This window comes from Ochlerotatus camptorhynchus, unplaced genomic scaffold (genome assembly GCF_037179485.1).
Source record: "Ochlerotatus camptorhynchus isolate MF236.1 unplaced genomic scaffold, CSIRO-AGI_Acam_v1.1 ptg000003l, whole genome shotgun sequence".
In the NCBI taxonomy this organism is placed as follows: Eukaryota; Metazoa; Arthropoda; class Insecta; order Diptera; family Culicidae; genus Ochlerotatus; species Ochlerotatus camptorhynchus.
The window spans coordinates 1392407-1419638 of NW_027040495.1; the positions used below are offsets into that span (position 1 = coordinate 1392407).

General features: G+C 37.2%; 1 protein-coding gene across 1 annotated transcript in view; it reads right to left on the bottom strand.

The window, feature by feature from the left end:
* Positions 1 to 1636: 1636 nt before the first annotated feature.
* LOC135712115 (somatomedin-B and thrombospondin type-1 domain-containing protein-like) overlaps positions 1637 to 27232 on the bottom strand; it is a 119971-nt gene continuing 94375 nt past the window's right edge. The window contains exons 3-5 of the mRNA XM_065235118.1: positions 16422 to 16616; positions 3496 to 3616; positions 1637 to 3011 (exon numbers count right to left, since the gene is read on the bottom strand). Coding sequence (XP_065091190.1) covers positions 2660 to 3011; positions 3496 to 3616; positions 16422 to 16616 — 668 coding nt within the window. The 3' untranslated portion in view covers positions 1637 to 2659. The remainder of the gene's footprint in view (positions 3012 to 3495; positions 3617 to 16421; positions 16617 to 27232) is intronic.

The following is a 27232-nucleotide window of genomic DNA, read 5'->3' on the forward strand; positions in this document are numbered from 1 at the left end:
GGAACACCTTCAGCACGCCTCGTAAATCAGACCGGAGATACGTCAGACACCGCCACGGCGAGCCAGACGACGGATGGTGGTTATCTCGAAGAATTTGCGTTTGGTTCTGAATATGGCGATGAGTGTTCAAAATATTACGCAATTCCATCCTCCCTATTCGCACGCGCCCGAGGATCGGAGGCGAATGCCACTTCGACTTGTTTCGTCTACTTACTACTCTCTGACGACTGTGCTGGGGAAGCAGCATATACATGTAGGTAATTAGTGGATTTGTTAGTTAATTCGAGGCTTTTGGACAATGTTTCTTGTTGAAAATCAACATTCGGAAGCATTGTTATCGATGCGTAGCCATATTTCTGATCGATTGGTGATAAAATTATTGAAATTGGACCGGGGACAGCTGAGTTATTAACGTTCAAAATCTTTCTTAATTTGTTACATGTCCCATTTTCGGTTTTCACAAAGAGTACCTCCATATAGAAATCAAAGACGTAGTCCTACGTCAAAGGTAGTCTCAAAGTTCATCTTTAAAAAAAACCTGTTTCAACTTGCCCCGGTGTACCTTATTCAATCAAGAATAGGACAAATCTAAACATTTATTCTTGAGGTAAAAATTGAAATGAAAGCATCAAATAATCCAATTAAACGAATTCAATAGAAATAAAATCTTCACGTACATTTACTCAATTCTGTCAAAACAAAACATTCCTCTATAAGGGCACTCTACCGGATTCGTTCGGTCAACAGCTTGATCCCGCGGCACTGAAATCTTCACCGATATTTGGCGCTGAAAACTTGAGCCAGAAACTCTCGACTACTCCACTACTCCTCCTGAGAAGATACTTTAATGTATCATAATTTACTCAAAAGCACGTCAGCAGCTGATTTCTCAGTGAATGTGTAGCCATTGGACATTGGCTACTAGCCAAGCACTCGGCTGTGCAAATCTCAGCTAAATGTTTCCCAGGTGGAAATAAAACTGAGTGTGTAGTAGCTGTAAAATGAAATTCAAGGGATTCAAAATTATTACATTCTAATTTGAAGTTCATCTTTGAAAAAAGGTTTATTACCCTTCTAAACGAAAGAAGATTCTAAAAGAATTATAAGTATCCTAAAGAAGATTCCAAAATAAGTTGATAGATCGATAGGGTAGGGTCTAGGTGTGGGAGCTGCCTCCCTGGCGTCGGTAGCATTGGTACTCAGTACGGAAAACAAGATTGAGTAGCAACGCAGTAAAGGAGTATTTTCCTAAAGTTCATGAAGCATTTCATTGTTTTAATTTTGCGTTTCCATAGCTGCCATCCAAAACCCTATGTAATAATAATGTAATATAATTCGTGACTGGTGGCCTTACAACTGGAACTCAAATGCTGAAATCCATAGTCGATGACATTCGAAGTTGATATCAACAGAAGATCTGCAGCTATTAAGAAAGAAATCCGCCAGGACACCACAGCAGTGGCAAACGCAGAAGTCTCAACAACAAAATCAAGCAGTCAGCAGACAGAAATCTGACCTGTCAAGCAGTCGTCAAGGATTATCTTTAGTGTTGGCATTGGATGTGTTCAGAATACTTTTGTGAGTGAAGGCATTTCGGAATGTAGTAGGTTTTAATGAAGGTCACAAAGAACTGGTTTTGAATTATATATTTAACATTATTTTACACTGTTTTATAACTGAATCGGAAAATTAAGCTTATTGATACGAACTGGATTTCCTTAGCGGTAATTGGTTTTATGATTCATTTTTACATGACTGAAGTGATTGTTTTATTTTCTCTGTGACCGACTGTTGGTTGAAAACAAGTGAGTATAATACGACCGATATGGCACTGTTAATGTTTTCTTATTCATGGAAATTTATTGGTAGAAAGAAATGATGTACCTATGATGAACATTTCGCATTCATTGTGAGGGATTGCACGAAATAAATCGTATGCTCGTGTAAGAAAAAAAAAATAGATAAAACTATAAAAGGATGTCGGTAAAACCTGTGAAAAAGCATGTAAACCTTATACTTAATGTATCATCTCTTGCTTTTAGTTTTCCGAGTGATTTACCACGTTTGATCTTGACCAAGTTCAAGTGACGAATAAATAGTGGTTGATATCATTTCTGACAACTAAATTAGGTTCGATTAAAGTTTTTCTGTCCTCCTGTTTCCTAGATTTAGCTACTTATCTATCTTAAAATATAGAATCTCTCGATAAATTTTGCATTTTCAATTTTCTTCTCTATCGAGAATAGATTTAAAAACTTGTGACAGTAAATGTCACTGTCACCTGCTCTAAAACTAACAAGTTCTTTAACTTCTTCCATCTCGTCTCCTTTTCATGCGACATTTTACTGTTACGTGCATTTACTCTCCATATCAAGCTTTCTTTTCCATCGTTAGTCTTCTTGTTCTTTCTTATTATTCTCGAGAATTTTCATTATACAAAGTGACTTTATTTCGTCTCACGACTTTCCACTCGCTCTCTTCCTCCGATAGTTGAATATTGTCAATGATACACACATTTACGGTGTCACTTTCACGTGGCGTCGCGTTTTTACTCTACTCATATGCCGAAAGGATTCTCCACCGGGTCAAACCGACCGTATATTATCTCAAAGTATGTTCCACCCCGTTCCAAGGTGGCGGTTGTGCGCGCTCTCTCTTTCTAAACGAAAATAAACTGTGCCTCGATGGTGGAGCATTTTTTCAGCTGCTTCGTCGTCACGCGCATCCACTTGCCTCGGCAGGAGGGTAATGCTAAGCTGGAGAACCGAGTGCTGCGTCCGGTCAATCCTTCCCCGCGACAACGGAATTTGGGCTTTCGCTCCTGCTGGCGTTCATCCTCTTCGTCCTGAATTGAGTTGTTCGAAATCTCTGTATCCACCGCCGATTTGTCTTCGTGCAGGGCCTCGAGGTCACATCGTACAATTACACGGTCTCCCTCGGCCAGGGCGTTATAGGTTTTGTCCCGGTGGCAAGCCTTGGTTGCTTTAATGACTTCAAACTCTATGCAGTACCTGAGTGAATGCGAAAGGGGGAAAAGCAGCACAGAATTAAAATGGAGTATAACATAGTTCCGTAAACTCGCATCCGGAAGTAAGTTAATTAAAACAGTCCCGGGATAAAATAAGCAAGTAGGACTGAGGGAAAAACGAACGTGAGGCTTTAGTGGAATTCATCCCGGCTGGTGCAGGATGAATTTATGTAGCTGCAGAATCTCTGGAAGTGCGCTCTTTTTTTTTTTTTTTATTATTGCAATGGTGAGCGGTTAGACTACAGAAATTAATAAGTATAATGAATTATGCAGCGGTGAGTGAGCGGTTTTCTTTGTGGATGAAAAAGCTTGGCATAGTTTGTTGGGGGTGAGAGGAACAGAATAAAAAAAATGGCAAAAGATGGATATAACGCGATTAAGTTTAATAAAGAAAATTGTTTAATGACTAAATAGTTTAGACGATGGAGAAAACTTGGCTGCATGCTTAATTAGAGCATCGTACTTACTCGTTTCCTCGGTTATGTTTGAATGCGTTCTTGTATCGAAGTCTCAAGTTCCGGCGAATGTCACTGGTGTCGTTTTCATGTCTACTCTTCGATAAATCCGCCGGCAGAAGAAGCGCTGTTTCTGGAAGAGAAAAAGACAAAACGGAATTGAATGGAAAATATACTTGTATACAGTAATGATCCGATTTTGTCAGCCCTTTGCGCATCAGACTTTTATCTTTCAATAATTTCACAGAACCAAATCCAAATCTTTCTCATTCATCTTCAAATAGATGTTTAAGGAATACTTTGGTGCAATAAGGCCACTGAAAAAGCGTATGGAAAAAAAGCTCAGTAAGTAAAAACGGCCGCTATAAGGTCACCGAGCGCCTCATATCACATCACATCACCTATGATCGAGCTGTTGTCGTAACCATTCAATCCCGGCACCGACAATGACGACGACTTTTTACACAGCTCACGATAGACAAGATGATCATTAAAACCCGGAGAGATGATTTTTGAAACAAATTGCACTAAATTTAGTCACAATTAGAGATTTAAGGATCAAACATATGGGAAGAAAAATGACAAAAAAAAAAAACTTGACACAATTACTATAGTCAAATTTTCCAAACCCAACAAAAAAAAAATAGTCATGAGCCTGCTTATCCGATCGCGATCGTAGTTCGTTATTTTTCTATCCAAAAACTAATTTCGTTTAAACGTGAATAAAAGTCATAGCCTATCGCACACACGGTCGAGGTCATCTCACCAAGTGGCACATTAGAATCAATAACAATGATAATAAATGTATTAGAACTGGAACAAACTGACCAAATCAATCCATGATAGATGTGATGGATTAAATAAATTGACTGGCTCTAAGCTACTGTAAATTTTATCAAACATGTTCAAACACATGTATCACTTTTCTCGACTAGTTAATTCAGCTTTGTAAAGAATCAGAGCAAAAGCTGTAAAACTGCACACGTCTAAAAATAAACCTAGTTGACTGTAGAATAGCTTCCAAAGTAGCGCTAACACAGCTTATTAGTTGAGTACAGGTTGTTTAGTTGTTGAAAAATCACTTTTGATGTTTATGTTATTCAACAAGAGTGGTTGGTTGTGTAGAAGCCATCTTCCATTTAATTCCACTTAATTAATTTTGGTATCCATGACAGGTACGTATTTCGACTACAATGTGCAGTCTTCATCAGTGTCATTTCCACTAAAGAACTTATCAAAATCTAACCCCCTTAAGTACTCATCCCCTAGGTAAAAAAAAGTCCTGTTTTACTTTACAGCACTACGCTGGAAAAGTTGGCATAAAAAGCTGAAAATGCTAGTTGGGTTAGGCAGACAGTTCTAAGCTAATCCCCATAAATGGCGCTAAACTCAAACTTCAAACGGCTTAGACAAAGGGTAATTTTTCGAAAATAAACATCTTTTCCGAACGTGTCAAAATCCCACAGCCTACAGTTTCCTACACAGCAAAACATAATTTTAATATCACAACAAAGTGGATGCACTTGAATCGTGTTGAAAATTTGATGTAATATTACTTGCCAAAAAGGAAAAAAATATATTATTAATACAGAACTGACATCACGCTGTTTATTGTTGTGGCCATATACATGAGATTTTCGACATAATTGAAGTGCATCCTCTTGGATGTAATATTAGATTTTTTTTGTGCTGTGTAGTTACAAAAAAAAAAAAACAGAAAAGAATTGTTGAAGAAACTATTTTTAAATTCTGACTCGATAGTCTTATCAACAACCATTTCAATTTATATATTTTCCTGATCTTTCGCTAAGATATAACTGGTTTTGACCTCGCAGTTTTACAGTGGTGTGCACGTTTTTGCTAATTCGCTAATCAATAATTAGCAATGCTTAGCGATTCAGATATTTTTTAGACTATTAGCAAACCAGTTAGCTTCGCTGACTTTGTGTGTGCTTATACCGCTAATTTGATAATCGATCATTTTTTAGTACCTACACTGAATGTTTATCAAGTGAAAGTTTGCAGTTGAGGAAAAAAAAGCTAAAATATGTTATAGCTTTGAAAGAAATGATTCTAGCGACTTCCGGTCTTCAAAAATGTGTGTCTTTAATGGTCTGATAAATCTTTAGAATATTGTTTCCCTTAGCTCAGTCGGTAAAGGCGTAACTATAAAGCAAGAACATGCTGGAGGCGGCTGGGGTTGATTTTTGATGAAAATGAGAAAAGCAGCTATTCGCTATCAAAAATATTTTGAGCTTTTGAGGATCGTTTTCGATTTTGACAATTTGGGTTGGAAATTCAAGCGTTGATGAATATCAACAAACGCGTATTCATCGATGAGCAACGAAGTCATTTGTTCATTTCACTCGTACGTTGACAGCGAAGATTTTCAAAACAACAGCAATTCATCTACACTGGGTTAGTACGTGTGAGGGCAAATGAGAAAAACAGACACTGCTGGCAATTCCATTCCACAAGACTAAAGAGCCTGAATTTATAAAGAGACGGCATCTTATCCATTTGACAGGTCTTCTGCTCGATTGGAATGACTTTTCCTATGACTTTGACAGACAATCGATTGTTCCAATTTTGACATGTCGCCTCTTTATAAATTTAGGCTCTTTACACTAGACTAACTTTGGATTCAATTCCTGTTTTAATTCCTGTTTGCGTTCCTTTAATGATGTTTGTAGCGAATCTGATTTTGCTATGTCCAAATAGTAATAGAATAAGAGGTTTAGATTAAACAAGTTTTAGTTTTGAGTAATCAATCTGTACGACGTAGTCGAAGACGATGTGCAATAAATAAATAAAGCCAAACAAGATGAAGATGTTTTTTTTTTTTTTATTACTTTATTTGTACATGCTCAATCGAATAAACTTTACAGAGCCAAGTTATCATTTTCTTTATACATTATAAATGTCTTAAATCTAAAATTAAAGGATTGGAACCGATTACTCGCGGTCTGCTCGAGGTTAGTGGATGACAATTGTTTGGATCGGGAGAGGGAAAAGGAGATTTGGAATATGATTTATGATTCAAAAATTTCACTATTTCTAAAACATATACTTAATCCTATCGACGTTATATCAACTCTGTAATTATACAATTATTACAGAAACAAATCTACAAAAAAACATACACACACACATACAAAACACAAACATAACACAAGGTTAATCAAGCTTACAATCTATGTTTAATATTCTTCAAGAAAACATATATCAGTTGCATAAACTCCAGATCGCGTCTAGCCAAAATATCCCGAACTGGAACATTAGGTTGTCTACCTCGAGCCCGAAGGGAATCGTACAACTCGGATCTGACTCCACGGTTCTCAGCACATGACCAAATAATGTGATCTGCGTCCTGGTAACCTTGTCCACATTCACAGAGATTACTGTCCCCCAGCTCAACACGGAACAAGTGAGCGTTTAACGAGTAGTGATTGGACATGAGGCGAGACATCATACGAATGAAGTCTCGACCCACATCCAACCCCTTGAACCAAGGACACTTCGACACCTTAGGGATGATTGAATATAACCATCGTCCCAAACTCCCTTCACTCCATTTATTTTGCCAGCTGGCGAGTGACTGTTGACGATAAATGAAGAAAAATTCGTCGTAGGCGATTTGTCGATCGTAAATATCGCCTTCCATAGCGCCCACCTTTGCAAGCGAGTCCGCCTTCTCATTGCCCGGAATCGAGCAATGAGATGGGACCCATGCAAAGGTGATGACAAAAGATCTTAAAGATAAAGCACTTAGAAGCTCTCGTATTTTCATGAGAAAATACGAGTGCTTTACCGGCCTCATGGAGCGAATAGCCTCGACAGAACTGAGACTATCCGTAAAAATAAAATAATGATCTGGTGCAAGTGAGGCGATCGTTTCTAGCGTATAATGTATTGCCGCTAGTTCCGCAACATATACGGAATAAGGAGCTTGAAGCATTCGAGAGGCGCTATGAAATTCGTTATAAATACCAAAACCAGCGGACGCCTCTATTAGTGATCCATCTGTGAAGAACGATCTTGCGGAATCAACTTGGCCAAACTTTGCAGCGAAAATTGACGGAGCAAACATGGAACGATGATGCTCTGGGATTCCGCGAATCTCTTGCGTCATGGATAAATCAAAATGAACAGAACTGTCGAAGTCGGAGAAGCAAACACGATAGGGATTATGCTGCGAAGGGCTGACATCCTGTGTTATGTACACGTAGTACAATGACATAAAACGAGTTTGAGGGTTTAGCTCAAGAAGCTTCTCAAAATTTTCGATCACCAGTGGGTTCATAATTTCACAACGGGTGAGGAGCCTGAGGGATAATTCCGAAAACCGATCAGAGAGTGGCAACATGCCCGCTAACACTTCGAGACTCATCGTATGAGTCGAGTGCATGCATCCTAACGCGATACGAAGACAGCGATACTGGATCCGTTCCAGTTTGATGATGTGCGTTTTAGCCGCCGACTGGAAGCAAAAACTACCGTACTCTAAAATCAGTCCGCATCGTGCTCTCTTGCCGTGCGGATCTATTTGCTTTTTGCTGAAGGAAGTGTTACTACTACCTAAAGCTACAACAAATTTTAACAGCACTTTTCAGTGCTCAACCTGTAAAAATTTTCTACCTTGTTCAACTCTTATTCCTCTTCGATCCTTGTTTGGACCCTACCCGAGGTAATCCTTCTTGGATATCGATTTGGAAAATTCCTCTTCGATCCTTCAGATTCTTATAGTAATCTGCTTGGAAGTCGATTTGGATAAAAATTTACTGCCGCCATGGCGCCTAAACGCAAAAGAAAGGGGCAAACTCTTGACCCCCCTTCTGATGAAATTAATTTGAGTAATCAATTTGATTTGCTCACGGATGATGAGAATGATCCATCATCCAAGAAAAATTCTAGTAAACTTTCCCGGCTTAATGCCAAGAAGGAAAAGATTCCCCCTATTGTGATAACCACTACCGATTTCCATGCTCTTCGCATGGAACTTTTGAATTTCGTGAAAGTTAAGTTTTCACTACAAATTGGACGTCGGGGTGAATGCCGTGTATTGGCTGAAACCTTGGACGGATTTAAATGTCTTCTCAAGTATCTTACTGAGAAGAAGCACAAATTTTTTACTTACGACACCAAAACTGAACGTGTGTTCAAGGTTGTCATGAAAGGACTGCCCAGTGGTGAATCCCTGGATCAGATCAAAGATGAACTGGCAAAATTACTTGGAGTTGTGCCACTCCAAGTAATCAAAATGAAAATGAAATCCCGTCCTGGCGATTCGCGCAACGGGATTTCTAATGATTTTTATTTAGTTCACTTCAAGTCTAGTGAACTAAACAACCTTAAGGCCTTAGAAAAAGCTAGCCTTATGCTCCATGTCCGAGTGAAGTGGGAACACTTCAGGAAGACTGGAGGAAATTTCCAAAACCTCACCCAGTGCCGTAAGTGCCAGGGATGGGGTCACGGAACTAAAAATTGCTACATGCCAGCTAAATGCATGAATTGTGGTGATTCCTCTCACGCAAAGGACGACTGTCCTGTGAAGGAAGATCCTAAGAAATTTAAATGTTCAAATTGTGGTGAAAACCACAAATCCAATTTTTGGGAATGTAAGACTCGCAAAGCGATCCTACAATCTCGTTCTAACCGTCAGGTAGGAAACGCTCCACGTTTCCGACCAGGTAAAAATTCCTCTGCTGTTAACAACGGTCAGCGAGGAACAAATTCTACATTCGTACCCGTAGGTACAAATATCTCCCCTGCTTCAAATGTTTCATCTGTACCTACTCCCCTCGCTGCTAACAATGTTCAGCGAGTTAATGGAGCTACCTATGCTGCTATTGCAGCGGGTAGAAATCAAAATACTAACCAACGTTCTAATGGAAATTTTGACAATTTTGACTTAGGAAGCATTACTGCCCCCAAAATGGAATTTTTACAGAATTCATTAATTGACATGATTTCTGATATGCTTAAATCTAACTCCATGTTTGATGCTATTCAAACTGGAGTAAAATTTGCAAATAATATTGTCATGACTTTAAAATTCAGTAATGGATTTTAAAGCATTAAATATTGTAAATTGGAATGCTCGATCTCTTAAAGATAATGAAGACGAGCTATTTAACTTTTTAAGAGTTCATAACGTGCATATTGCCGTTATAACTGAAACGTTCCTTAAACCTGCCCATAAGGTTAAGAAGGACGCAAACTACTTGATTTATAGAAATGATCGTCTTGATGGACCCTGTGGTGGCGTTGCCATCATTATTCATAGACGAATCAAGCATAAAATTCTTTCTTCATTTGAAACCAAAGTTTTTGAAACTTTGGGGGTTTCTGTTGAAACAAAATTTGGACAACTTACGTTTATAGCTGCCTATTTGCCATTCCAATGCGTAGGCCAGCAAAAGAATTTTCTCAAGGGTGACCTCCAGAAACTTACCCGTCATAGGTCTAAATTCTTCATTATTGGTGATTTTAATGCAAAACACCGCTCATGGAATAATGCTCAAAGCAATTCCAATGGTAATATTCTGTTTGATGATTGTTCTGCAGGTTATTACACTATTCAATATCCAAACAGCCCAACATGCTTTTCTTCTGCAAGAAATCCCTCCACTATTGATTTGGTCTTAACTGATTCATGTCAACTTTGTAGCCAATTGGTTACCCATGCTGACTTCGGTTCTGATCACCTTCCAGTAACTTTTGAAATATCCCAAGAAATAATTTGTAATCCCAACAGCTCTACTTTCAATTACCATATAGCTGATTGGGAGCAGTATCGAACATTTATGGAATATAACTTCGATTCAAACATTCCTTTGCAAACCAAAGATGAAATTAATTATGCTCTTGAATCTCTGACTACTTCTATAGTTGAAGCAAGAGCTGCCTCAGTACCAAAATGCGAGGTTAAATTCGATTCAATTATAATAGACGATGATCTTCAGCTCTTGATCCGTCTTAAAAATGTCCGTAGGAGACAATATCAAAGAACACGCGATCCTGCCATGAAAGTTATCTGGCGGGATTTGCAAAAACAAATTAAAAAGCGATTCTCTGCCCTGAGGAACAAAACTTTTGAAAATAATATTTCTAAATTAGACCCGAGTTCCAAACCCTTTTGGAAACTCACAAAAATTTTGAAAAAACCTCAAAAGCCTATTCCAGCGCTTAAAGAAGGTGGTAAAATTTTGATCACAAATTTGGAAAAAGCTCAGAAACTTGCTAAGCAATTCGAGAGTTCCCATAATTTCAGTTTGGGTCTTACTAGTCCTATTGAGAATCAGGTTGCTCGGGATTTTCTGAATATTTTCTCTCGGGAAAATATTTTTGATGATTCCTGGGGGACTGATTTGGACGAAGTAAGGTCTATAACTAAAAATTTTCAAAATATGAAAGCTCCAGGTGATGATGGAATTTTCTATATCCTCATCAAAAAACTCCCAGAGAGTACCTTGTCTTTCCTGGTAAAATTATTTAACAGATGTTTCCATTTGGCATACTTTCCTGATAAATGGAAAAATGCAAAAGTTGTTCCAATTTTGAAGCCGGATAAAAATCCAGCTGAAGCTTCTAGCTACCGTCCAATAAGTTTGCTTTCTTCAATAAGTAAACTTTTTGAAAAGATAATTTTGAATAGAATGATGCTTCACATCAATACGAACTCAATTTTTGCAGATGAGCAGTTTGGATTTCGCCATGGGCATTCAACTACTCATCAACTCTTAAGAGTTACCAATTTAATTCGTTCAAACAAATCTGAAGGCCACTCAACTGGAGTTGCTCTTCTAGACATAGAAAAAGCATTCGACAGTGTTTGGCATGAAGGTTTGATTGCTAAATTGAAAAAGTTTAATTTTCCACTTTATATTATGAAATTAGTTCAAAATTATTTAACTGACAGAACTCTTCAAGTAAATTATCAAAATTCCAAATCTAATCGACTACCTGTTAGGGCAGGAGTTCCTCAGGGTAGCATTCTTGGGCCTATATTGTATAACATTTTCACTTCGGACCTCCCTGATTTGCCTCAGGGTTGCCACAAATCTTTGTTCGCTGATGACACAGGCATTTCCGCTAAAGGAAGAAGTCTTCGTGTTATTTGCAGCAGACTTCAGAAAAGTTTAGATATTTTCTCTTCTTATTTACAAAAATGGAAGATTTCTCCCAACGCTTCCAAAACTCAACTTATAATATTTCCACATAAGCCTAGAGCTTCGTTTTTGAAACCTAGTAGTAGTCACATAGTCACTATGAACGGAGTTCCAATTTCCTGGTCAAACCAAGTGAAATATCTTGGATTAATACTTGACCAAAAATTAACTTTTAAAGATCACATTGAGGGCATTCAAGCCAAATGTAACAAATATATAAAATGTTTGTATCCTCTTATAAACAGGAAATCCAAACTTTGCCTGACGAATAAACTTCTAATATTTAAACAAGTTTTTAGACCGGCCATGCTTTACGCTGTACCAATATGGTCTAGTTGCTGCACTACCAGGAAAAAAGCACTTCAAAGGATTCAGAACAAAATTCTGAAAATGATTTTGAAGTTGCCTCCCTGGTACAGTACAACCGAAGTACATAGAATTTCGAATGTTGAGACTTTAGCACAAATGTCCAACAAAATAATGAATAATTTCAGGCAAAAATCGTTGCAATCCTCAATTGCAACGATTAATTCCCTTTATACTTAGATAAGATTTAGTTTTAGTTTTTAGTTTTAAGATATCAATTGTTATACTGACATGCAGGTTAAAAAACCTGTTTAAAATACTGAATTGCCAAGACATGAACAATGTAAAAACACTTAGATATATATCATAACAATTAAGGCTGGTACGTTACTGCAGTAACTGGAGCACCTAGGTTAAAATGAAATGTAATTTATTTTGAATTTGGAACAAATAAAGAGTTAAAAAAAAAAAAAAAAAAAAAAAAAACCGTACTCTAAAACCGATAAAATCGTTGTCCGGTACAACGTTAGAAGATCTTGCGGATGGGCTCCCCACCACGTTCCGGTAATTGTTCGGAGAAAATTGATCCTTTGTTGGCATTTCCGCTTCAGATACTCAATGTGGGATCTCCAGGTGCATTTGGAATCGAACCAGACCCCAAGATATTTGAAAGACATGGAATGAGTGATCGGCTTACCCAAAAGTTGAAGCTTCGGTTGTGCTGGGCTATGCTTCCTAGAAAAAACGACCAACTCAGTTTTCTCCGTGGAGAATTCGATACCTAGCTGGATAGCCCAAGTAGACAAATTGTCTAAGGTATCCTGTAAGGGTCCTTGCAGGTTGGCCTCTCTGGGTCCTGTCATAGACACTACGCCATCATCTGCAAGTTTTCTCAACGTGCAGTTGTCCCTTAGACAATTGTCAATTTCTCTGAGGATGAAGATGTTGAATGAATATAATTAAGTTAAAACTCATGCAGTGTGTCCTCAAAACATTTCAATAAATTGGTCATTGGCGATAGAAAAGATGAGCAGAAATTATAAAAAAAAACATTAAATTGAACTATTAACACTATAACATCGACCTATCCTATTAAAGTTAACTATTATATAAACCAATCTTAAAGGATCTTTTCTTATCCAGCCTAGCGAACTTTAGTAGTACACACTTAAATTTTTTCGTCGAGATTCCAACAGCCGAGCAGTTCTGCAATTTATTTTGCTGAGATTCAGTCAAACAATTGCCGAGACTCAGCTAACAAATAACATCTTCCTGAGATATCAGCTAACAAACAGATATTTTGCAGAGATATCAGCAAAAGTAAATGCCGAGGTAATCGGCTGTTGTAGATTTTTCCGAGCTAGTTTAGGTGTTTAGGCCATAAGTATTAAAATGTGTAAATAACTTTAATTTGAATTTTCAAATTTTCAAAATGTTTTCTCCAGCATCAAATAACATAGTTTGATTGACACGAAGATTGTTGAATGAAGAAGTGAGAAATCTCAAATCGCTTACAAATATCTGCTCAACATCCTTGAAATGACGAATGCAATGTTTATTTATTTTGCACTTTTAAATAAATACCGAGAGCCACACCGGAATTTGCTTATGAGCCTTATTCGGATAAACCGACTATAATGATGGCGGCATGCGTGCTATGCCAGCCACCATCGGAAGAATCATCATTCATCCTTTTCTTTTCAGTGTACCTATTTTTATCCATTCGTCATTCATAGCTCCCACAAGGTCCCAGTTATTCATTTTATAATCTACAATCTTCTCATAACAATCAGAACAGGTTTATGAATCATCAACATTCCTTTCTCCCATGCCATGTCTTACATTTTTATGTTGATTTCCGAGGCATCGTGCTCGGTTCTTGGGTAAAGAAAAGGATTATGCATTTTTAACATTCCTTTTTTTTTATCACGCTCCTTCACTTGAATGATATTCATATTTATTGCTCATTTTTTCACTAAAAAAGTATAAAGGATTGGGTACGCAAGGGAAGAGGAGTCTAAAATATTTCAAAACTGTAGTTTATGATCAGCTTCTTACAGCCAATCATGATCATTAACGCGAGCTTCACAGAATCAAAATACAATGAACCAAAACTACACGAAATTTCCATGGATGAATATTTTTAAAGTAAATTGGATATCCAATAGAGATGTTGCTTTGGAAAATGTCAATGATTTTCATTTAACCATCACTTAGTATCGTGCTCTCCTGCCATGCAGATTTTGTTTTCCGTTTTTGAAAGAAGTGTTATTCCTACACAGCAAAATATAAATTTAAATATTACTTCCAGGAGGATGCACTTCAATCATGTCGAAAATCTCATGTAATTTTTATGGTGGTAAGCTCCCATCTAGAGTTATGTACTTTAACTTATCATGTTTTTATTACTTCATGCGTGAAGTTACCGATTACAAAGTTGGAGATACTTATGTGGTGATTACATGTGGTGCTTTTTTGCTAGCGCTAGTGTATTTGCACTGTGCTAAAAAGTAGCCAGTATAATGTAAGCAGGGCGTCAGCAATTACCAGCATGAGATTTCCGGAACAACTGAAATTCGTGTTAGTTGGTTGTGCTGGCTGAGCTAGTGAACTGGCATAAGTGTAAACGGCCCATTTACGTCAAACATCAGACATAAAGTGCACATTTTATACGATAGACGAGAAGATGAAAGTATAGTGGTGAAAGTTCCGTTAGACACCCAATTTTGTATTTGGTTTTTTATGCGACGTACGATAGCAATCACTGTATAATCTAATTTTATTCGATTATTTTACCTACAAAGTAAAAATATTTGAAAATTGAAGATGACGTAATCTGTAAATATTCACGTTATGCTGAATCTGATAAAATGTTGCCTTTACATAAACGTAAATAATAATCTTATTTCTAATAACTTAAACTCCATACCTTATCATTTAATTATACTGTTGCAGTTAATTATTAATTATTCATTAACTTTTAAGTTACACAAACTATATATTTACATGCATTCAACGTAAAACAGCATCATCGTGCTGCGCTTGGCGTTATCTGAAAAGTATCGCGGCAGTCATTATCATTGGTGCGTGTTGAGCGTAAATGTCGAGAAACATTATATGGAAAGTGAAAATGCGGTGTTTTTTTTTGCAATGATCTGTGTGAGAACATTTCGAGCTTCTTGGAACACATTCGGGGACACCGGAATTTAAAACTGTGCCCGGTCGAAAATTGAGAAATAGTGTTTAAGTGTTATAAACCTTTCCGAAAACATCTGAGACCGCGACATTAAGAAAACAGCAAAAAAATAATTTTGATATCACGTCAAAGTGGATGCACTACAATCATGTCGAAAATATGGTGTAATATTACTTGCTAAAAAGGACAAAATTATCATTAATACAATGCATGAACTGACATTACGCTGCTTTTACTGCATTTGTTTATTTATGTGGGCATAAAAATTACATGAAATTTTCGACATGATTGTAGTGCATCCACTTTGATGTGATATCAAAATTATTTTTTTGCTGTGAAGCAACTCACGGCCATTATGCCTGACATGCACTTTTGAAGAGACAAAGCTGCAAAAATGTATTCTAACAGATTGCTGAAGGGTTCGATAGGAAATATTTGAAATATTAGAAAATTATTAAAATATTCAATAATTGTCTGGTAAAAATGTTTTACCAGCTTTGCATAGTCGTAAATTAAACTGCAGTTGTATCTAGGATACAACCCCATGGTTTCACCATCCTGGGTAGCGAATTATTGCAAGCATAATTTGATCATACACATCCAAGGTATGGATTAATATGTACACTCTCAAAAATTACTATTTTCACACGTGACTAAATTCATATTTGACGTATCATGGAACGTAAACAAACTTGTTATGTAAAATTAAGTGTACCGAAACCAAAACATACGCAACTCGACAAAAAGTGCGTTTGATTGAACTGATTATCTCGTCTCTTGCAACTTATTCTTATGTCATAAGGGCTGCTTGAATGTGTCGGTCTCAGGGTAACGAAATTTACATGACTTTTTCGTAGAGTGTATTTTACCAAGAGTAACCTTAAAAATTATTTCGTTTTTAAGTGTGTCGTAGATTGCTTGTGCTCATTATCAAGTGAACAACAACAGAATCTGGCTGGCAAAAAAAAACAATCGTTAAAATTATGTCCCGGACGGAAGTTTATCGAATCATCAATGCGGTTGCTAAATTTGGGAAAAACATTCTCGTACACATCATGTACAACCCATTTTCGCATAACAGTCCAATTTGAGTAGAAAATCAAGCAAAGATGTGGCTGTTATGCTTTTATGGGCAGTGTACCGGGGTGTTAAATTTAATTTCTCCCGTCGTACCAAAAATGCGTGTTTTGGCCCACAAAAAAGACAATGGTGCGTCCGGAATAAATCTGTATGTCCCCAGTTCCTGTTCCCAACACCACACTCACCTCTTAGCACCTTCCGATCGTGATGGTTGTGACATTTGAGTCCTTGGCAGCCCCGTTTTTGCACCAGTGATGGACAGTGCTTGCCACCGTTTTGCGGTTTCTGATCAATTATCCTGGTCCGTGACATCATACCGGTTCCGCAGGCGGTGTCACATTCACTCCACGGTCCCCACTCACTGACGATGCAATCGATCACTGAAAAAAAGTAGGAGAATGAGAAAAATAAAAAAATATTATTTATTCGGTTGAATGGCGCAAACATGCTGTGAATGGTTGAATGGATTATTGAAACATTTGCATTGGGGAGGTGGAGTAAGGACATACTTTCTGGACATCGAAGCGGTGGGAGTTTAATGTAGCAAGCGGCTGTTGTTTCAAGCGTTTTATGTTTGCTTGTTTGGTAGCATTGCAATAACAACTTTAGACGATATTGTGTTTAAATTGGTTTTTGCCTACACAGTTCAAAAAAGTAGTGTAAATTTCTATTTAATATGATGCACATAAATTGAGCGTCATATAAGTATACATTATAAATCGTGTAAAATTTTGAGACATTTCATGAACAGTTGTAAATCTTTGTAAACAATATTGCTCCTTTGCGTGAAATGAAATACAAGTTTACTTGAATGAATGTTTATATCACAATAAAAATTGAGAAGTTTTTGGTGTGTTCAGTATAACGAAGCAACGTAGAGAAGTTTTTAATGATACTTTTTTATCATCTCTAATTTAGCATTAGATAAAATTGAATTTAACTTTGTACCACTATATTAAACTTTCGAAAATGGTTTTCAAGTGAAACTTAAACTTTTAATTTAAAAATAAGATCTTTGAAACATTGAAACTACTAATCGATATTTAAAAAAATGTTAGCACTTTGAAGAGCTCTGAACATTTATAAAATTGCTCTAATGCATAAAATACACGTAATTTTAAATTAACGATACGTAGTGTGTCCCTGATACAATCCACAAATTCCAGGCAGTGAAAATTTAATTATTATTAGTGACTAGTGTATTCCGGAAACTGTTTCCATACTATGAAACAGTTAGTTCGAAATAGATAGAAAACTTTAGGACGATAAAAACCAACAGTTCAGCTTCCAACATCATGCCCATGTCAGTATCTAAACTACAGACTGAAAATAGACCGTTGACCAGTAACCGTCCTTCGCTTGCCATGATTGCTCAATCAATAGCATATAAGAGGTGTGGATACACACTTGTGATTACATTTATTTTACGTACTAGCTTTGAAGTATACGATGGGAGGAAGCTGCAGATATTGTTTACGCTACACTTCATGAGCCAATCACATGAAAAGCGTAAATATGCGTTAGAGTTCCATTCAGACAAGTTCACGGTGGTAGGCATAAATACTTAAAGTTTAGTTTTTATTCTTGTTCGATAAAGTTTTTGACGAAAAGCCCGTCGTACCATAACTCGTTGCCTATCTCTTACGGATTTGAACCTCAAAATTAATTGAATGCTTTTTTTTATATAATTACTTTATTTGTACAGGCGCAACCAAATAAACTTTATAGAGCCAAATCATTATTTCCATTATTCCATCATTATTAATGTCAGATATGAAAACTTATATTAGGGTAGCATTCTTGTACCTATATTGTATAACATTTTCACATCGGACCTCCATGATTTGCCTCAGGGTTGAATGTTCGCTCTGTTCGCTGATGATACAGGCTAAAGGAAGAAGTCTTCGTGTTATTTGTAGCAGACTACAGAAAAGTTTAGATATTGTCTCTTCTTATTTATAAAAATGGAAGATTTCTCCAAACGCTTCCAAAACTTAACTTATAATATTCCCGCATAAACATCTAGCTTCATTTTTGAAACCTAGTCACTATGAACGGAGTTACAATTTATTGGTCAAGTCAAGTACTTGTACTGCGTGACAGTCATATAGTCACTATGAACGGAGTTTCAATTTATTGGTCAAGTCAAGTACTAGTACTAGCCGTCATAAAAAAGTTTGATTGTCACACGCTTAGCTGTAATTTGGAGAACACCCCCAGGCTTCCTGACAAATTGAAGTTTTAGGCCATCCTAGTAACCATTCTGCCTAATGACCTTCAGCCTCATGGCAGGACACCCTTCTAGACACTTGCTCGCCGTTACGTTCCTCTAATTAGACACTACACGACCAGGGCAGCAAGCCCGACTTGCCACGCACTAATTGAGCATTGTGAGTAAGCTCTCTGGATAAAAGTTAGGTTTAACCTATCCGTAGGTACCCGATATTTTTATTTTTTAAATTCATTATTGAGATTTTTTTTTGTTCATTAATTTACTTGATAAGACTCAACCGAATTAACTTTACAGAGCCGATAATTCTTGTTCACTAGGGTGTCCCAAAATTGCACTATGTCTGGAAATCTGGGGGCTCAACCTCCAAATGATAGCTAAGGGTGTTACAAACAAACTGTTGTATGTTGTTTAGAGGTCGCCCGATGATATTTTCGAAAAAAGTCCATTTTCATAGCTATTATCCAATAAATATGTTTAGTTCTTTAAATTTCAGTGAAACCTCACCCTTTTATATTTTTCGCAGATTCCCAAGGGTCAAAACTATAAGAGAAAAAATTGCTACGGCACGTTCTGTGTCCAATTTGTTAGTTACAAATTTTCAAATTCTCTAAAATTATGTTTTTTGTTGTACATCACTGCATTCAATAATCAAAAGTGGGTATCAAATATAGCACTATTATCAATCAAATGCAGTAGCCCCAACTTGAATGCTTGGTCCGATTGAAAATTGTTGGGTTTCATGCTTGAATCGAAAGTATCTGATGATGTCCAACTCCGACGACAAATGGTTTCTGGGCAAATGCTTACTCGCAATACCGGTGATGAGATCCGACTTGAGCTTGGTTTTTGGTGACATGATTTTCTTTTTTGGTGCTGCTTGCTACGGCAATCAAATGGAAACTAATAAATTGGGTGATCACTCTCCGGTCATATATCCTCCTATTGAATTCTAGAAACTTCGAAACAAATGTTATGAAATGATTTGCAACAAAGAAGGCGATTTGTATTTATCGATTTCAATGATAGTTTGATTTGCTGGTGGACATACTGCAAGTATTGAAATTCTGAACTTTTCTATCCACAGTAAATCACGAATAACTTTTTAACGATTAAAAATGAGGTTAAAGTGTCTTGAGCAAAGTTTTTGCTTATGAAATTTCCCATATATCTGCTGCATTCGATTGATAATAGCGCTATGTTTGATACCCACTTTTGATGATTGAATGCAGTGATGCACAACAAAAAACATCATTTTAGAGTATTTGAAAAATTGCAACTAATAATTTTGACGCAGAACATGCCGTAGCAATTTTTTCTCTTATTGTTTTGATCCTTGGAAATCTTCGTAAAATATAAAAGGGTGAGATTTAACCGAAAATTAAAGAACTAAAAATATTTATTGGAAAATAGCTATGAAAAATGGACTTTTTTCAAAAATCTCATTGGGGCGACCTCTAAACAACATTTCCCAGAGTTGCCGCCTTACAAAAGTTTGTTTGTAACACCCTTAGCTATCATTTGGAGGGTGAGCCTCAAGATTTCCAGACATAGTGCAATTTTGGGACACCCTATTGTTCACTATACAATACATCTTAAAACTATAGTCAAAAGGTACAACAAATAAACATTTTATCTTCCGCTATCCAATAAGCCTCATCCACCAGAACGGGAGTCACTTCCAGTGGTTTCATTGTATGACAGATTCGCGAACGGGGGTCAGAGCGCTTCCATTGCAGCAATGGACGCAAAACGTGGTCAGCACTCACACATTCATCACGAAACGGTTGCTTTCCAAAGTCGACGACGCATCGACTGAAAGAACTGCTGATGAAGAACAACGAGGTGGACCAAACGACGCCGGTGGTGTAGTGATAAGCGTGATTACCTCTCACCCCAGCAGGCCTGGGTTCAATCCCAGTCGGCGCCGCCGGGATGTTCTGAGGCATAACATCTCTGATCACGCCTTCCTTCGGATGGGAAGTAAAGCCGTTGGTCCCCGGTTCATGAGTTGATGGGTCGATAGGTAGGGTCCAGGTGTGGGAGCTGCCTTCCTGGCACGTCGGTAGCATTGGTGCTCAGCACGGAAAACAAGATCGACGGAAAAAACAACCCAGTAAACAGACGATCGCGTGACACACATTGAGAGTGGTTTGCTTCTGTCGACAGCCGAGGTTTTAACATTTGCGGTCATTTGTGTCATAAAACTTTATTCGATCTGATCATACAGATTTACTGATTTTAAGAATTTTACCACTTTTTCTTCACTCATTTGGATGTTCTCAAGAACTCAGAACTTGTTCTACAGGATGTGATAATATTTGATTTTTCATCAAGTCTTCGTACTTCCTGCATTAACGTAACTGCTACTTTCGACTTCCATCACCGATTTCTCGCGAACGATCATTCAAACAAGCAAAGTAATAACACCATCGGACAGATGAGATAATTTCCCATCTGTTTGTAATATTAAAGTGTATGATTCAATTGTAATTAGCGAGATATTAAGGATGGAAGTCAAAAGTGACTGGTATAACTCGATATAACCTGTATATATGCATATATGCTCCTTTGTTAACTTTTCGTAGCATGTGCTACACATTTTGAATTCTCCTTCTCTATCAGATGACCCTGTCTGCCTGTGGTAAGTATTCGCTGATCAGCTCTACAGTTCATGTCCTTCCAGGCCTGTGAACCTGTATATTTATTTTATCGAAGAACGCTGTTTCTGCTTTGCCACCATTCTGATTCGAATGATTGATTTAGTCTTCTCGTGATAGGGTATTTCTATCACTGGTTGTCCGCAATTCCCGAATTTCCTGGTATCCAACAAAAAGTAAACATTTTTTCTTAGTGTGTTTCTCGATGGCCTGTATGTACGGCTGTTTGGAGTTCTAGGTCTTGCAAACAGCTTGCTGAGTCACTACCAGCATAAATAATAACCATAAGAAGCGCCTAACCACCAATTCGGGATATTCTCCCAACTTTATGTGGTATGGTCGTACCATATACGGCATCGTTAGTCTATGGTCCCGTTTATTAAGGTAAACACTACAGTTTGTGTGCTGCTTTCACCAGCTTCGCGAGAAACATCATAGAGCATACATCAATAGGACAAAATTGCACGAAACTAGATTGCCTTTAATACACGCTGAAGATAAATTGCAAATTTTCGTAAAAAATGGGAAAAAAACTGCTAACAATCGCAAAAAAGTGCTTTTTTTATAATTTAAAAAGCTTACGTTTACTCGAAAGCTCCTAACTTTTCATAAATTGATTAAACTGAACTAACTAGCTGAACTTTTCTGATATTGGACTCAATAGTCACTTCAAAGTTGACCAAAATTGAAAAAATTAAACCTTTAGTAAATATTTTGAACTTTTTTTTATAAAGTTACAAGTAAGCATAACTTTAAAAATCATAAAAATGTACTTTTTAGTTTTCAAAATTATTAAAGTTTTTTTTATTTTTGAAAAAATAAATCAGTGTTAATTTTGTTCGGAAAAGACAATCAAATTTCCTTGAACTTTATTTCAGACGTCATTTCGATTGGATTAGCCATTGTCGTGCTATAATCTATGATTTATTGAAAAAATATCAAATACGTAAAATGGAAAAAATAGGCGTGAGTAAAAATGGCCGAATTCCGGTGCAAACTTGGATCATTACCCGCCTCCTCCCCACCTATTGAACGATAAAACGAAGTTTCATGAACTCGGAGAGCGAAAACTAAAATCGATTGGTCAGTAGGCGTGAAACTGCTCTACACTCGGAAAAAGTTCGTTCCCATATTCGTGAACGGCAGCCGTTCATGGTCTACGCGTAGAGGGAAATGTACACTCCAGATCATTCGTTTAAGGTCACATGAAAAAAAAAATAAATTACATTTAATTTTATCCTAGGTGCTCGAGCTATTACAGTAACTTCCTAGACTTAATTGTTATGATATATATCTATAAGAGTGGCAGGAGCAATGCCTTGGAAATTCAGTATTTTAAAAAGGTTACCTGTACCTGCATGATAGCATAACAATTTTCATCTTAAAACATAAAACTAAAACTAAATCTTATCTTAATATAAAAAGAATTAATCGTCGCAATAGAGGATTGCAACGATTTTTGCTTGAAATTATTCATTATTTAGTTCTAAAGTCTCATCATTCGAAATTCTTTGTATCTTGGTAGTACTTTAATAGGAATCATCTTTTCAAAAAGTTTGCTTATTTAACGGTAACTAGAAGCTTGAGCGGGATTTTTATCCGGCTTCAAAATTGGAATAACTTTTGCATTTTTCCATTTATCAGGAAAGTATGCCAAATGGAAACATCTGTTAAATAATTTTACCAAGCTTCCATGTTTTGAGAATTTAGTTATTAGTTATTAGTTATTAAGTTATAGATCTTACTTCGCGAAAATCAGGCCCACAGGAATCATCAACAAGATTTTTTTTCGAAAGAAAATATTCATATAACCTGATTCTTTAGCAAGTTTTTGAGCTTTTCCGAATTTGTGAGCAAAATTTTACCACCTTCTTAAGCGCTGGAATAGGCTTTTGATGTTTTTTTCTTCAAAAACTTTGTGAGCTTCCAGAAGGGTTTGAAACTTGGGTCAAATTTTGGAACATTATTTTCAAAAGTGTTGTTCCTCAGGGCAGAGAATCACTTTTTAATTTGTTTTTGCAAACCCCGCAAGATTACTTTCATACCAATATCGCGTGTTCTTTGATATTGCCGCCTACGGTCATTTTTCAAACGGAGAGTTGAAGATCGTCGTCTTTTATAATTGAATCCAATTTAACCTCGCATTTTGGTACTGAGGCAGCTCTTGCTTCAGGTATAGAAGTAGTCAGAGATTCAAGAGCATAATTAACATGTCCAAATTTGGTTTCGACAGAAATTCCCAAAGCGTAAAAAACTTTGGTTTCAAATGAAGAAAGAATTTGCTGTTCGATACGTCTATGAACAATGATGGCAATGCCACGACCGGCTTCCTCTAACTTCAAAGCATATTCGAAAACTTTCACAAACTTATCTTGATGGGTATAGAGTAAGGGTTTTACTACCACTTTCATTTCGATATTTGGTAGAATTTTAGGCAATACCATATTCAAATGGCCTATAAAGATCGAACATCGGTCGTAAATTTAGTAAAAACATTTACATGTTCCTTAAAGGGTGACCCCAAACTTATGATCGGGAGTGTACACCGTGAGCTGGCTCTCGTTCGCATTCACACTTTCTCTCAGGGAGGCTTCTCTTCACATTCACACTTTTTCCTACTACTTCAAAGCCCACTTTATCTTTTACGAAGGAACCATCAGTGAAGTTTGATCGTATTCTCTGTATTTATTGTTCACTACTTCACGGAATGCACACTGCACTTTTATCGGAGCATCTCCTGCTTTACAAATCGGTAATAGTCATCTGGCAAACGTGTGTTACCCCTCGGTCAGATTTAAGACGAAAGTACACGTTTCAAGTTGATGGCAGGCATATGTTTCGTTAGCAGCGCATAAAGTCAACTGGAAGTGCAGTGGCTGACTTCAATATTCCCTCATGCACAGGATAATACCAAAGAGGGACACTGCAATCTCCGGAGCAGCTTTGTATGCATGTGTTTATCCTTAGATCACAACCAAACCGCGCAAAGATGCTATACCTCCGACGGAAGCACAATCGATGCTTGTTTTATTGCTCAATCGCGTTCTAGATTTATTCCGGTAGATAACAAATTACACGTTGCAAATCTGAGCAACGGAAGGATTATTTATATGTACGTAGGTACGACACGCTACATCACAAGGGGTGTGTTCACGTTGTTGTTCTGGTGTTGGAAGGCGTGCGAGCAATTTTACGAAAACTTCCGAAATGATTATTTACCGCAGAGCTTATTAATGGGTTGGACGTGTTGTTCGCAGTTGGTAGACCGGCCGTGGCGTGAGTGAGCTGGGATTGGCTTACGTTCCGAGTACCTACCAACGGAAGAGAATAAACGGTCGGCAGGAAGAGGATGGCTTCCGATAATCACCTTTTTATCGGTGTTGTGATTAATGTTTTCGATAATACACAGTGACTTTCAGTCGGTTCGGTTAGCAACTATGTATTTTGTGTCGCATCAACATGCACAAAACAGAGTTCTAAACAATGACGCATCATATTAAAAATAGTGGGTGAGACGATAAGCACTCAGTGCAATGTTGTACACGAAAATCGAAAATATTTACTGCTTCCATTAACGATTAAAATGAGAGTTCAAAATTTACAGAGCTTGTTTGGAGTTTGAACCTGAATGGAATCCATCCATCCGTGAAATACATAATTCTTATATGTGTTAAATCACAACAAAACAATGGCTTTCTTTCATATATTTAGAAGTGGTTTTCTGTAAAATTATTATAAAAAATAAAGAAGAATATTCGTAATTGTAAATTAAATCTCACGGTCATTAACATACATTATATCATCAATAAAGTGTGAATGGGAACGAATTAGTTTCGTAATAATTGGTTTATTTATCAACATGGAGGCAGTAATTAAGTAACCATAGATTATAGACCATTAGCAGCTTCATGATAGAGCATTACCCCGCCTAAGACACTCACTAATATCTGTGTACAAACTTGCGGAAAATAACAAATCTATCAAAATTATAGCCCCATATCCTTCTCGGTGCCGATGAGCTTGAGAACCTGTTACAAGATTGATTGAATAATCAGCATTATAGTATGGCGCCTGTAGGGAAGAGGACCCACAGATACGACTCTGTAGTAAGTTCCCACCCATGTCATATAGCTTTGAGTTCGTAACACACCACCAGTCATAGTCATCATGCTGCAAGCCACAAACAAGCTCATCCGGAGGTGGTGGTATGGAAGGAATAATAAATAAGCCATAAAATGATGGCAATATACGGTTCGCTACATACCATCCCTTTTGTTCCCGGAAACCTTACTTCGGCCCAAAAAGCAGCTAGAATTGAGTGCAAAGCCTGTTTAAGTGCTAAGCCTGCCGTAACTTCTAACGGACGATCATGACAACGGCGGTGTTGGTGTCGATAAACCATAAATGAGGCATGAAATACTGTTATTGCACAGGATTTTTTCTTCCCATAGATTCAACCAGGATATAGGGTTGATGTGTATAATTTTGGCTAAGTGCCCTTATGATGGGTCCAAGGATTGAATCCAATGTATAGAATTTTATCTTAATTTATCACTAGCATCCAGAAATAGTCATTTCTACTGTCAACATTGAGAAAGGCCAACGTTAGATCCATTTTCCCTATTTGGAATTCACGGTTGGCTCATATGAACCATTTATGTCGCTTCGGAAATATGTGTATGCTCAGCAAGGATATTCTTATAATTTTATTTCCCTGTTTGGGCACGGTTCACCGCTTGATTATGATTTCATGGAGCGCTTTTAATTTAGCTTAAAGGAGGGCTTAATTCAAAATATATGTTTTTTTTTCAGTCGTTATTTTGGCTAAAAATCTCCGTAATAAAGTTTTTAAATAAAATCGTTATTTTTTATTGGCCACAGAAACCGTAATATTTTTTTTAAGGCTTTATTAAAGAGATTTTTAGCCTTAGGCTAGTTCATCTCTAAGCCGTAATAAAAGTGCTGGGGTAACCATCTAAAAAACTACCTAAAATGGTTCATATTAACACTCAAGCATCTTTTTAATACAATTTTGTTGGAATATATTTCTCTGGGTTAGTGTTATCCTATATTACTTTCGTTGCTCTGACAGATGTACTTTTTTGTGAATCAATGGGCCAGGTATCTCACTGTTATTTTGTTAAATCATAGATAATTTGACGGCGCCGGTTGTGTAGTGGTAAGCATGGCAGTTTGTTCACCCCAGTGTCACCCTAGTCCCCCCTAAGGAAAGTAAAGCCGTTGGTTCCGGCCCATGTGTTGATGGGTGCGATATCTACCTAGGTATGGAAGCCGCCTGCCTGGCATTCGATTGCCGTCAATGGATGGCATTCGATGTCCACCGGTGATTGGTGTTCGATTGCGGAATAGAGACCGACGTCAATCAATCATCGATATCTGGGCAGTAAATGCTGGCGTCTATAATAGCTGATCATGCAAATCTTTTTTTTAAGACTTTCAGGCTTTGAATGGTTCATCTCTTCAATAGTTGTTCACAAAAAAGAGAAGGACTAGAAATTTACATTAAACTCCACTATCCTAATTGCTAATCTTTGGCAAACACGCGTATTTCATCTAAAATGTGCAGAGATACTGAGGAGTCTACATGTTGTAGATGAAATACGCGTCTCTGACAAGGATAAGAAATGGTAGCATAATTGAATGGAATTTACTATTCATTCTCTCGTTCTATGAACATTTGTCTGTGGTTAAAAAAAACTTTCACATTTAGTTGGGTTGATTTGATTTTTTTTTTCGAGGATTTTTACGCTTCTGTAGCGAGTGCTTTGCCGTTTCTAAACTTAGTTTCTAGATACAGTTCCACAGTTATGCCAACCAATGCATGTATTTGTATGTTCTGTGGAAAGTACCAAGGCCAATGAAGCCTACCCTATCGGTTCTCTTTCATGGTGAGTACTACCTAAGCTCACTGGGCGAAATTGATTTCTAACGTCCTGTGACCTAAAAATATCAGAACTTGCTCACCAGGCGGCGCTAGTGTGCTATATAATTTATAATTATTTGCTTTTCCTTAGAATTTTGACTAGATTATAGGTTGCTGTTTTCGGAAAATTTGTTTGGGTTAACAAGACTTATTGAATGGTGT